Here is a 14245-nt window from a genome sequence, read left to right on the forward strand (position 1 = left end):
CTTCTGCTAACCTTCTTAGGTACAAACAGAACAAATCACAAATGGTGTATTTAGTCTTTTTAAGGAACCAAGCAATATATGTAACTTGAAAGTATGTGTAAAAGTTACATTTTCACTAATATTTCCAAACTCATTCAACATTATAAAGAATGTTTTGTCAGCATGAGGGCAAGTATTTTACTAAATACATTTTGGGAATGGCTTCATTTTTAACTTCCTAAAAGACAGGTTCATAATGAATTTATTGATGTTTTGCTTAGCTGGAGATTTGGTCTGCAGCAGGCAAAGGGAATAAATGAAAATGAACAATCCGAAACTTCCTTTATTTTGCTTACTTGAAAATAGCTCCAGGTTTATTTTTGGTACACTTAATTCACTCAAAGCAGGAACATTCCTAATGCCTAAATTATTTGAGTGTTGTATAATTATGTGGTATAAAATGCAGATACAAAGCAGGGTACAAAATGCGCTTTTGAAAAATTATACTCATAAAAATACCGACGACCATACATACCGATGCTAGCCGTGTTTAAAAATAAACTCTTGTCAGTGCTGGCACCGACTTTCCACCCTCTCCCCTCGGCCCTCAGTCCAGAGAAGGAGTGTGGTTTCCAGACACAACGTAATTGATGCTTTTCTATGAGATAAATGGAACATGTTTGGTGTTCGAATGTGTATTATAAAGAGGAAATTCTCGAGTATATTTTTGCAGCTTGGCTTAATGCCATCCAAGTCAGGAAACCATAAAGACTGGACAAAACAAGCATGGGTTCCCAGCGAGGTCTGCCCTTGCAGGTGAGAGTGAAAATCGAGTTGTAGCCTTCAAGATTTTGGCTTTGCTAGGACTATGCTAGATTATTCCAGAACAGTAAAGCAACCCTCGGTATCCATGAGTACACACGAAGAGAAATGGGAAGGGAGAGAGAGTGAATAAAGGCTTGGAAAAAAAAAAAATCAGAGGGTGATTCGGTAAGTGGGAGGAGAATTGAAAAATCACACCTTTCAGTCTCCACATTTTTCCTTTTGTTCAGTATATAAGGAGAAACCATCCGGAAGGAAGAAAGATTATGACTATCTATAAACTAACTGTTTGACAGAGACAGAAATGCTGATAATGAGTGGGTTGTGTCTGTAGTACTTGGCTGTTCACATCAGCAACGGATGAAGGAAAACAGAAACTCTTGATATGTTTGTCTAAAGAGGTAGTGGTGTGACCATGGGCAGTGAGAGTTCAGCTGAAGTTCAGGGCAGATGTTGCCAGGAGTTTACGTGGCAGGAAAGTAAAATTGCTTCCGGATTCACCTTTTCCTCCCGGCTTCTCTTCCAGGATCATTGGGGTCAAGCTACGTTATGGCATAAGGTGACGATGTCGGTGGGAAAACAGGCTTGGAGCAAGATGCCTCTCTCCCGGTTACAGTCCAGCTCCTGGATAAATCCATACCAGTAGATGACTAAACCCGGTCCAAACCTGCAAAAACATGAGAAAATAACAGACATGGACAGTATCAACACGGTTCCAGGGAAAAGTAATCTCTGAAGCATGGATGAGATGATTAAATGACTTCATAGCACAAAGTTTTTGTTTTGGTTGCCATGATTATGCCTGAAAGTAGCTGAACTTAAACCAAAGAGCTTATTTAACAGCAAACTTTACCACCCTGGATGGATTTGTTACCTTTCTCTCAAGGAGCCTGAATTATTCTACCACCCTAGTTACCTCTCAGTCAGGTGTTATGACTACCCTTGAAGGATAAAACCAGAGTTGGAATAGTGTTGAGCTGGGAAGCACCTGGCTTGGGATTTTAGCCTCTGACATTTAGAGGTGCTCTTTTAAAAATAAAACTTACATATTTTCTTTTTTTTGGTTTTTTGGCTATGCCTGCGGCAGGCTCAAGTCCCTGAGCCAGGCATCGAAAACATGCCTCAGCAGTGACCTAAGCTGCTGCAGGGACAACACCAGATTCTTAACCCACTGAGCCACAAGAGAACTCCCCAAACTTACCTACTTTCAACTAAGGAAAAAAAATGTTTGAAAAACAATTTAAAAAATGGAACAGCTCAAGACCCTCCTGGCTATAATGCTTTATTCACGATAGAGCCAGAAGTTTCTTCTGTTATTCATACTTTCTAGTCTTAAAAAAAAGCCCAAAAAACCCATATGACACCTGAGATCCTACAAAAAAGACCTTCTCTTGGACCCTTTATTCTCTTCGTTATAACATCCCTCGGTATGAACATGGCATGAAATTTGATTGTAGGTTCTTATGAAAATGAGGCATAATGCCCTGTTGAGCTGTGAAAAAGTATAGAGGCAGGCTTGAAATCTCCATATTTTTGAATTGTGCCTCCAAATTATCTCCAGTTTGGGTCAGAGCAGACTTAGGAAGTAGCTCACAGACTGCTTCACGCAGCAGGAAGTTGAGACCTCGAGGTTGGGTTCATGACGATGTAATCACTATCAATCACCGTGTGCGCAGAGATGTTTTGCACATCAGTTTCACGTTTTTCCTACCGAGAGTACTTAATTAAAGGGCAGCTCTACTTTTGGTGTCGTGTTGCAGGAATTTTACAGTGAAATCATAAATTATGAATGTTGGGTTGGTAAAAGGATGTCTAAAAACAGAACTGCTTTCTGTATTCTGACATTACAGTGGGCTGAACCGTGCTAGGCCAAAAAGCCTTTTCCTTCCATGATTTATTATATGCTGAAGTGTACTTGCCAAAACTAACAGTACAGGATGGGCTGCAAGATACTGTACGCCCAGGAACAAGTTCAGTGGGATGTCATGGAATAGTTTATTCAGGGATTCCTATCAGAGCAGTAGTCAAGCTGTACCCGAGATCAATGAAAACTTTTGCATCCCTTCCATGGGGGGGACAGGATCCTAAGATGGTGACTTGTCAACTGAACTTCTTCTGGGGGACACAGGGGCTGTATAGGATGAGATGCCTTGGAGCACCGGGTCCTGTAACATTTACCCGAATTCAGGGCTGCCTGCAGATGCTTTGGTTTCTCAGTATCTCTGAGAAGTTTCCTTTACAGTCAGAAGTCAGGCATCTGGGCATGGGGGTGTGCAGGGCCCTGGTGCTTAAGTGCATACCAGGTGAACTTGGACCTGGACATGGCTTTGCTTCCATCTTAACTGAGGGTTTCTAAGCAACTTTTAACCAAACAATAGTCTGCAATGGATACCATTTGGTATCTTTATTTCACAAAGAGCTCTGCAACTAGTATCACATGACCTCAGGTTTGTCAAAACAGGTCTGGCCAGAGCAGGAAGACCAACGATTCTGAGGACCCCATCTGAGAAGCCTCAAACCTGTCAGGGAAGCAGCCCTGGGTCACAGCCTCCAGAGACTTAATGTCAAGTTCAACACATTTGTCTGTTTTATTACGTATGCAGCCATCCTGGAGGCCATGATGTTCTTTAAAAGTGCACTCATATTTTTACAAAGAGGAGAAAAAAAAAGGAAAGGTGATCTAACCAGTCATGGAAAAGAACAAAAGAATATATAGAGGTCATAAACAACGAGCCCAGTGTTTTAAAGATTTAATAAAACAAAAACACATATCACCAGTGCTGAGAAAGTAAGGGCAGCTTGCATTTTTCCTGAATCATAAGCCAAAGGACACAAAGCATGACAGCTCTTTATGGAAATGGCATTTTCTAGGCAGAAAAGCTGGGCTGGGGGACATCTCGATGACCAAGAATGGGGACTTATTGAACTTGTGAGGCAACAGATGAAATTGGCAACTGAAAAAGGTTTTGCAAGATTGTGAATCTGAATGTTTCCTGTGGTGGTATGCTCTGAGGACTCTCTGAAGGTAGCCTCACAGATCTACAAACTGTTCTCAGTATAAATGACAAATGACTCATCATAAGCTTCCACCATCTCCCCAAGTCTTTGTTCCCTAGCTTTTTTGGTATTATGTTAACGTAGGTAATACTAGCTCTCTCATGTGGTTCAGAAGCTCTGACCAACAATATATGCTTAATTAGTTACAACTTCCCTTTGTGAAGGGAGACCGGTAGATGGATGCTTTCAAATTATGTAGTCCTTGAGAGTTCCCGTCATGGCTCAGTGGTGAAGAACCCGACTGGTGTCCCTGAGGATGTGGGTTTGATCCCTGACCTTGCTCAGTGGGTCAGATCCTGCATTGCTGTGGTTGTGGCATAGGCCAGCAGCTGCAGCTCCGATTTTGACCCTGAGTCTCGGAACTTTCATACGCTGCAGGTGTGGCCCTAAAAAAAAAAAAGAGAGAGAGAAAGAAAGAAAGAAAAAGATTAGATTGGGGACTTTAGAGGGTGAGAAGTTTGGAGATTTAATGGAAGAACAAGCTCTGACCTTGTTCCCAATCCTCTGAGTGCACTTTCAAGCTTTCTCCAACAGCTCAGGATCCAGATGCTAGCAAGAAGACCTTTCAGCAACCTATCTGTGTATGAAGGGGTTGATCACCACTACACAACTTTATATGATTGATTCCTTGGTTATGGGAACTAATAGGAGGGAACATCATAGGTGACAGTCAGAAAAACCAAGCAATCCAAGAGTATTTCCTTCTGAAAAGGTATAAAACAGGGAAAAACAAGAGCTAGGAAATTTCGATGTAGGTCAAGTACATGCTAGTGGACCTAGAGATGTCACCCTTGGATGCTTATTTCCATTTATTGTGGCACTACTGGACAAGAATGGGATCACTGAGAAGGCAAATATAACCTATGTGACCAATTAAAATCAAAAGGACTATGAACAGAATTTAAAAGAGAACAGAGTCCCTGGTTCGGAGCAAATGTGCAAAGCAGAGGGCTGGTCTGCTCCTGGGACTGTAGCCTTCCTTACCAGGCCGGAGACACTCGGTACTGGGATGGATATTTAAATTGGTTGTGTAAACACCTTTCAAGGTTGACTCTAATTTGAAAGTTACTATATCTATGGTCAAGTAATGAGAGCAAAGACTCCAAATGGATTTAAAAAAACTCCTATGGAGCAGAGCTTGGAATGTGAGTGACTCCTGAATAAGTAGCTCGGCTTGCAAATAAAATACCACCAAATCAGCAAAAATAACAAATGCCTCTTAAAAAAAATGGGAGGTGAAAGTCAAGAGCCATGACAGACCTTGAGGGTATGAAAGATAAAAGCTCCTCACTTTATAAATGTGTTTCTCTGGTTTCTTTCCATTTTAGAGTAGAGAAATTAAGTAGGAGATTGCAGAATAAAAGCTGGGTACCCTCCTGTGGGTTTTGTGCATAGCTGTCTCCCAGGGATTATGTGTTTCACCATTTGTCTCTCTGCTCTACTGTGACTTTTTTGAGGACAAAGACGGTGTTTTATTTATATTTGTGTCTCTAGGCCTAGCACAGTACCTAGTATGTGACAGATGCCTCCAGGACAAGATGGAGAACATGGAGTTAGTAATAATAGGATCAGACAGCTTTGTACTGGTTACTGAATCAGTGACAGTCTAGAGATAGGCATGCTGGAAGGACTCAGCCGTTGTCATGGCTTGGCATTTCTACCAGTGACCAGGATGAGCATACTCACGGCACGCTTACAGATCATAGCGGTAGTAATCCTAACAGTTAAAACGATGTTAATTATTAATAATTTCATAGCACTTACTATGTGCCAGGCACTATTCTAGGCACTTTACACATATCGATCCATTTAATTCTCAAGTCACCTCCATGAGGGAGGGAGATACAATCCTTGTCCCCATTCTACAAACGAAGAAACTGAGGCCCAGAGCAATAAGTATCTTGCAAAAGTCTTGTAGCTAAAAAGTGGAGGAACCTGTTTTAGAACCCAGGACCAGCTGGAGGGTCTGTGACTGTCTTGCTATGATGCAGTGGATGCAGTGGTCAGTCTACTCAATAGGTTAACACGAAACTAGACTTCAGCCAGAAAAAGAGAGGAGATGCTCTCTGCAATGGTGAGACCACTCCCAGACTGTTGTGGAGGGTTCTCATGTCACCTTTTAAGGAGACTTATCTGTAGTCTGGACCTGACTCAGAGGAAAACTCTAAGATGTTTGAGGAAGCATGAGAATGACAAAGTGTGTGTGACCCAGGAATGAGCACGTAGGGCTGCAGCACACTCATTCACCCATTTTTATGGTGCTCTTGGGATAACAGATTAGAGTTCCGCTGTAGCTCTTGAGCGCAGACTTTGGGCAATGTTTGACAGTAACCAAGGATTTGATTTTGATTCAACATGAGTAATGACTACTGAGTGAGTCTGGAGGTGCATCTTTCCTCAGTCAAACCTTTAGATGAGACCACAGACCCTAGGCCAATACCTTGAATGCAGCCTGGGAGAGATGGTGAAGGAGTGGACTCAGCAAAGTGACACTCAGATTCCCGATCCGCAGAAAAAGGGACATAACAGATGTGTGTTAAGTCACTTAGTTTTGGGGCAATTTGTTATACAGCAATAGATAACTAAGATATATACCTGCACTACAGACTTGAGTAATCAAATGCCATTCTTCACATACGCAGAATGGAGAAGTCCTGTTGGCTATAGACTGGCTTCTGTCAGTGCACCCAGGCTTTATAGCAGGAGGGGTTACTGAATGAGATTATCAGTAAGCAGCAACTCTTCCTCAAGGCAAAGCTCAGATATGAAGCAACTCTGTGCTTTTATACTAACAGAGCTTCTTGGCTTCTAACTTATACTAGATACCAACATCCCTCCCTGTTGCACATTTAGGATGCTGGGGTGACCCAAAGAAATATAGCAATCATATATAAAAATGAAGAAGAATTCTGCACATTTTCTCCAGTCTCGTGGTTTTGGTGTTAAAAACTTGGTTATTGGGCTTCTGAAGGTGCAAAGAGAGGGTGGAAATTGGGAGGCTGGTTACAGGCAGAACACTGCCAGTTGAGGTGACTGCTGACAACTAAGGAAGAAGTCCTTAGTTAAAAAAAAAACAAACCCCAAAACCCCCTGCAATTGTGGTGACCCAAGGTTGTTTGGTGTTGGGGCAAACAGACTTTGTCAATCTCAACAGGTGCTGAGGATAGTCCAGGAAAAACAGATGCCGGTTACATTTTGTTCAGTTAAAAAAGGCAGTACAATCTGTAACATATTTTAAAAAAAATTTTCACCAAGAATATTTTAAAAATCGTACTTCACTGAGTAAATTCTCAGTTTTCCAGAAAAATTTAGTTATCCTCAGATAGTCTCTGAGGTTGTTAGATTATGGATGTTGGACAGAATATGGTAGAAATTATAAATCAAGTCTTTCTACAACTCTCTGAGAAACAGAGGCACAGAAAGGATATTTGGGCCCCCCAATTCAGGAAGGACTTGCTTATACTTTCTAAACTATTTCAAAAACGTCCCCCCTCCCCCACACCCTCCTATAACACAGGAACTACTTGGATGGTGGTTTAATTTATGGAGAAAAGAGAAGACTATGAACTTCCTATTGCTAGACTTTTCCACGAGGCACCTTTTTCAGAGAGTGCTGAAATGAAAGGTAAATGCAGGAATTTAGGGGCATTCCCATTACGGAGCAGCAGAAACAAATCGGACTAGGAACCATGAGGATGCGGGTTTGATCCCTGGCCTTGCTCAGTGAGTTAAGGATCCGGCGTTGCTGTGAGCTGTGGTGTAGGTTGCAGACACGGCTCAGATTCAGCGTTGCTGTGGCTCTGGTGAGGGCTGGTGGCTACAGCTCCGACTGGACTCTTGGCCTGTGAACCTCCATATGCTGTGGGTTTGGCCCTAAAAGGACAAAAGACAAAAGACAAAAAAAAAAAAAAAAAAAAAAAAAAAAGGCAGGAATTTGAGATTCCCAATAACACATTAGAAATCATTTGGCTAAATTAGCCCCAATAACCAACTCCCTGGTTGGTTTCCTGAAGCCTGTTCAGCTTCTGTATCTCCAGAGATTTCAGAAGGCCCTTGACCAGACATTATGTATATGTACTTATGACTGGGTCACTATGCTATACAGCAGAAATTGACACAACTAAACCAACTATATTCTAACTAAAAAACAAAAGATGCTGTCTAGAGAAAAATGATTCCAATACCCAACTACAAAGAGGCAACTAACTCTGCACACTCGTGTGGCAGGCAGTGTTTCAAATACTTTTATACATACGGACTAATTTGATACGCACAGGGGCCCTATGTGGGGGGCAGTGTGATTATCCCCACTTCACAGATGAGAAACTGAGGTGCAAAAATGGCCAGGCTTTGAACCCAAGCAGTCTGGCTCTATGGCTTGTGTTTGTAACCACTATATTATACTGTCTCTCACTATGCCTCATATTTACATAGCAATTTATAACAGTCATTCACCTTGGAAAAATGTTGACAACACCTGGAAAAGAGAGACCTCTCTCAAGGGCTTGGAAGGCAGGTGACTCATCTACAGCTCAGGGTATGAGTTGGGATTCACCTGTCCTGTGGGGATAATTATTCAAGTATGAAGTCAAAGGTCTGACACTAAGAAGTCTATCTAGCTACTCTTTTCAGTTCAAGTGCCCCCACGCTTAGGAAGCATACAAGAAAGCAAGGCAGAAGGCAGGTAAAAGCAATTACTCTGATTACATTTGAGCAGGCACATCTGAAGCACTTGGCAATTAGGTGGAAGCAAGCTGGAGAGTGAGAATCACAGAGTCACCATATAAAATTCAGAGAGGAGAAACGGCTCTCTCTGTGAGGGGATCCAGAAGTTATGAGGCAGGATCTAAACATGAGGAAATCCAGAACACGGCCACAGCCTGTTGGTATAAATGGAAATAAGCAGATGGAATCGGTTATGAGGAAAACTGAGGGAGGCAAGGGGTCTGAGTGTGTCAAGTGGAGATTGGCTTTCCCGGAAAAGAAGGTTCAGACTCTCTAGGCAGGACTGAAACAGTGAACTCTGAAGGCCTGTTTCTGCTCCCTAAATACCTCTAGATAAAGATATATCTTATGTTCCTGGGATTAACTTGGTTTATCAATGTTTTCAGCTCCAGGAGAAAATAACTACGTGTCTTTAAAAAGTCAATACACTTTTACATCTCCTTTGATAATATACAGGTGAAGGGTGGTGGGATTCACATCCTGTTATACAACTGGCCTCTCTACACAGAGTAAGAGAAAACTTAAAGAGACTGATCACACACTTCTCAGCAAGCTGCATTCCTGCAACTGCATAGAAAAGGGTTCTAATGCACCAGGGTTCTTCAATATAAATCTGGATCAAGTTACTAAGACGATTTTCAGCTGAAGGATGGCAAGGGGCTATGGAATGATTTGATGGTTTTAGTCAAGTTTTTTGTTCATGAGGGTCTGCAAGAAACAATAAAAACAAAACCTAGTTGTACCGTTTCAAATTTTTGTTTCCCCAACTCAAATCTTCTTTTTCAACTCATAAGCAAGTAGAAAATTCTCCCAAAGAGGGATAGCAGAGGATCCCCCATTTTTTTTTCCTTCCTCGTTGTGAGTTGCTGTGTGGGGTCCGAGATATCTTTTGAGGATGTGTACAGACATGTGGCTGTTGGAAGTCAATTGTTTCGCCATCAAAAAGACTTGCATGTGGTTTTCATGAAGGTTGCATTCTTACACACACAGTTCAGGACGAAGGAGAAATACAAAACATCTTGTAATTGTTTTAAAATAAACTCTTACACTGTTTATTTAGTTTTAATCTGCGTGTTGTAGATTGGTTGTGCACTTGTTAATCACTGTTGTATGTTTCTCCAGACAGAGTTGTAAATAACTTTTCAGTCCCAGTGAAATATGCTTGCACATGTTTATATGCAAAGTATGGGTGTATTTATGCCTGTGTATAAATATGTGTACAATAATAATAGATTAGTGATCATGTAATACAGCATCCTAAGGTTCTGGCACTATGGTCAATTTCAAATACAATGCAAATATTCTGTTTTGGTAATATCTAGAGATGAAATAAGAATATAAATTGATTGTCATTTGCTTTTTTTGGTTGGCAGCTCTGTGTCCGCAAACTGAAATAACTAAACTAAGAGAATCCTTGCTACGAAATTCTCACTCAATTCATGGATCTTGGTTATTAAAACTGTAACTCTCTGTGTTACATCAACTCAGTCTGTAACTTCGAAAATAAAAAAATAAAAATTTATTAGAAATACTGATTAACTTTAAGCCTTTATGCCACATAGAAAACAAACAGAAAATGCATTATTTTGAAGAAAATCTAAAATGTATATAAATACACAACCACCTGAAATTCTCCACGGTGTTTACATAACTCAGCATTTTCATGTCTACACTAAATTGCCTGGAAAAGTGCTTAATTTCCACTTCACTTTGTCCTGTGCTAGATATTTTTAGATGCTATACTAACAGTCTTTCTAGCCTATTGTAAATCCCTTCCCCAAAGAGAAAAACTGAGGTGGGTGGGATTGAAAAACAAAGCAGAAGCTTTTTTTCTTTTTAATTTTTTTTTTAGGGCTGCACCCATGGCATATGGAGGTTCCCAGGCTAGGGGTCCAATCGGAGCTGTAGCTGCCGGCCCACTCCACAGCCACAGCAACAGGGATCCAAGCCGCATTTGCAACCTACACCACAGCTCATGGCAGAAGCTTTTTAATATTTAATCTGTTGTCTTTGATATCTGTTTTCTTGGAGAACTACTAACTTCTGGGCGCCTACCTCGTTTAAGCCCTCATATTCACCCTACATAAACCACAAGCCACAAAAGGATCTTCCTCTCAAGTTACTACAACTCAAACTTCAGTAATGTGGAACTCTTCATATTTAAGTGTAAAATATAAGTTATTAATTGAATAATAATAGTAACTGAATAAACAAAATGCCAAAGGTTCTGAGCAAAAGAATAATTAGAGCAATGGCATGGTGTTCTAGAAGTCTTCTCAGACAAGGTGAGTTCTCAGCTCTGCTGCATTGATTCCTGTAATGGCCCTTTTCATTTTCTCCATTATACACACATTTTCTGAGGGAAGAATGAAGACTGGGGTGAGGGGTCATCCCAGAGAGGGATGATGGGATCAGAAGGACGTTGAGATTATTTCATTGTGAAACTGGAGAGTGAGTTTAAGTATAGTTTTTAAGAAAATTTTTAGTTTTTTCTTTTTTGGCTGTGCCCATGCCATATGGAAGTTCCTGGGCCAGGGGTTGAATCTGAGGCACAGCTGTGCCAGGCTGGGGTGTCAGTGGGTGGTGGTGGTAGTGGTGGTGGTGTTGAACCAGTGCCTCTACAGAGACAAGGTAGATCACTAACCCTCTGCGCCACAGCGGAAACTCCAGGATGAGCTTAAGTATAACGGACCTGCTTTTCTGTTTCAAATGAGGATGTATGAAGAGGACAGTACACACCCCCAAAAGGGAGGAAGAGAGAAATACCCAATGCAGTAAAAGAAACTGAAACCATGAAAATCACAAAGTACCCAAGGTCGTATCTACTTTGAAAACATGTAAGTTCTAAATGTTAACATTTCAGGCAGACCTTGGGTGCAAATCACATCTATCTACCTAGAGTTTATATTCCAGGCTTCTTCCAAATGTTGGGGTAGTTTACTAAATGGATTGTGTGAATTATTACATGTTTTCTCAGTTATTTCCCCAGGGAAACCTGCCAGAGGTAAACCCATCATTTTAGCTGATTTAGGGTTTGATGCCAGAGAATTTATAATTGATACGACAACCATAATGGAGAGTGATCATCATGCTGGCAAAGCCTGGGCTGACAGCACAACAGTCCATTTTGGTCTTTGCCAGTCAACCACAGACTCGCTCTGATACATTTTGAGGTTACTTCTGAACTTTTTATTACCAACTTTCTGGATACGCGAGATTAGAAATCCATTATAAAGTAGAAAGATTTTATGTAAATATTGCCCCCAATTTTTCCTTTTACAGAGACTTTTAATCATTAGGTAGAAGAGGAACGGGGTCTCTTTTTCCTCAGCTCAGTTCACAAAAGATCACAGGGGTAACCCAGAGTTCAGTCAGACATTTATCTCAAGACACAAAGAGATTTATGGGTTCTGGATATATAAAAGTCTGCTTGAAATAAAAAATTATAGGAATTTTCATCCTTGGCAAAGTCAAATAACTAAAGGATTAAGGCTGATACATGTTTGCCCTATAAATCTATCATTATCCAAATGTGACACAATGCTTCAGGTATGTTCAGATCCCAACTTGCTCTAAATGTGTAGTTAAAATTTTCTCTCACTTCACAATAAATAGTTCATGATAAGGAAAATCTCTCTGGATAATTGTCACAGTCCACAAAAGCAAACCTCCCAATTTTACAGATTCATAAAGGCAAATGCTGTAAAGAGGAGAAAAAAAAAAGTTAGAACCATCTAGGTCATTAGGAAAAATGGTCAGGTAAGGAAAAACAATTTAAAAATACAGTTCTTGGAAAAAAGGAAAATACTTTTAATCCGACCATGCAGTTACCAAAGAAATACTTCTAGAATGCAAGCTCCATGAAGACAGCTTGTATTTCAGTGGCACACAGGAGTTATTCAGTAAGCACTGGTTGTGCAGAGGTATGAACACATAAATGAAAATCATTACAGAGCCCCTGCCTCGGGAGAAGCTGTGAGCGCCAGCATGCACCTGGGAGAAAAAATCTTCTGCTGGTAACTTTCCACCATGTAGAGAAGAAAAGTCAGTTTCAAAGGTGAGAAAAATAAGCCTTAAAAATATGCCCAACTTGCACACTCTAAAGAGTTAGCTCCCAGAGGGCTATTAGGAATCTATGCTCTCCAGGCTGTTCTTGTGGAGATGATGCAGTGGTTTAAAACCTGGTAGGAGTGCCTCACACCTGCCGCTCAGATTTGATCCCTGGCCCAGGAACTTCCACATGCAGCCAAAAACAAACAAACGTAAAACAACAACAACAACAAAAAACCCTGTGACTGTGAGGTGGGTAGAAACTGACTGCTAAAAAGAAAAACTAAGGACTTGGGAACCAATCCCTGCACACAGGTGGCTCTCTCTTCCTTGAAACACAATCAATTCAGGTAGGCTTTTGTTTACAGTAGCTTTTATCTAGGAGATAAGGTTGTAAAAGCATCAATCAAAATGAAGTACTACTGTTCCTGGCCATATCTCAGCAGGTTCATCTGTTTTATTTCTTCCTCCCTTTCCAAATACCTTAAGGTGTTTAAGATGAGTGAAGAGATAGCAAACCATTAAAGTGAACTGTATTTGTATATGACACATGGATTTGCTCGAAACCAAACCACAAATACCATCCCTGTGGTGCCTCTGTCATTCCCAGGTTCAGGAGGAGCCTGTGTTCCTGTCGCTTTACTTTTCAATAACATATAAACTTTACAAAGTGATCTTTATGCCATTTTCAATAGTGCTCCTTTAAGACTAAGAATCTGATGGCTTCTACACAATGGGGTAAGGCTTTTAATTTCTTTATACCCTACTTGCCCACCACCCCCTCCAAAGGCATTCATAATAAAATAGGAAAATAGAAATAGAAAATTGAGCTCAGGAAAAGAAGAATGCATGGTATTGTTAAACTGAACTTGGAAGGTTAACTGTATAGTCACAAAACTTTAAATTTAAGCCCATAAAGATCCTCCTAATTTTATTTTTAACTGCATTACTTATTTAATGGCAGATCCACACAAGGAGCTCTGGGACGTTTCCAAGTGATGAGGAGAACTCTCTTGAGGGGGTAAAAAGGCACACTGACCCTACTCCAGAGAATGGTTACCAACAGGGCAGTGTGATGGGCAGGTAGGCCTGACCACCACGAGCAGACAGATGCATGGCAGGGGAGTTCAGCTGGTGGTCACTCAGAAGCAGACCTTAAAGCCAGACACGGCCAGCAGGCCCTCCTGGGCTGGATGCAGGTTGTGCTGAAGGTCTGTGTGGTAGAAAATATCTTATCTATCCTTTGGATTTTGAGTCATTCTTCAAGTTCTGGGCTTTGTCAGTAATTCTTCTGTTTGAGCCCTTTCTAAATATAACTAGAGTAAGGCTTTCTAGTAAATGCAAGGCTCAGTGGTTAACTCATTTCAGACTCAAGTCATCACCCAGATTCAAAGAATACTTGACTGACTTTGCCCCAGATTTATCTTCCTGGCTTAGTCTCAATCTTTGGAGCTGGTAGAAGATACAAACTATTTGATTCTTATTTCTCTTTTTTTGGCTGTGCCCATGGTATGCAGAAGTTACTGGGCCAGGGATTGAACCTACACCACAACAGCAACCTGAGCTGCTGCAGTAACAAAGCTGGATCCTGAACCTGATGTGCCACAAGTGA

The 14245-nt window shown here is 41.0% G+C and overlaps 1 protein-coding gene across 6 annotated transcripts in view; it reads right to left on the reverse strand.

Moving 5' to 3' along the window:
* Positions 1-304: 304 nt before the first annotated feature.
* CDIN1 (CDAN1 interacting nuclease 1) overlaps positions 305-14245 on the reverse strand; it is a 237487-nt gene continuing 223546 nt past the window's right edge. For all 6 annotated transcript variants that reach the window (XR_014814522.1, XM_021098114.2, XM_084975005.1 and 3 more), the window contains one exon: positions 305-1468. Coding sequence is in view for 5 of the 6 variants with exons in the window: in XM_021098114.2 (XP_020953773.1) it covers positions 1339-1468 (130 nt within the window). In the remaining variant the exon portion in view is untranslated. The remainder of the gene's footprint in view (positions 1469-14245) is intronic.

Source organism: Sus scrofa, chromosome 1, assembly GCF_054392235.1.
Source record: "Sus scrofa isolate SSC_HxYL_T2T_F1_AM1 chromosome 1, Sscrofa_HxYL_maternal_Yorkshire_Landrace_v2.0, whole genome shotgun sequence".
Taxonomy (NCBI): Eukaryota; Metazoa; Chordata; class Mammalia; order Artiodactyla; family Suidae; genus Sus; species Sus scrofa.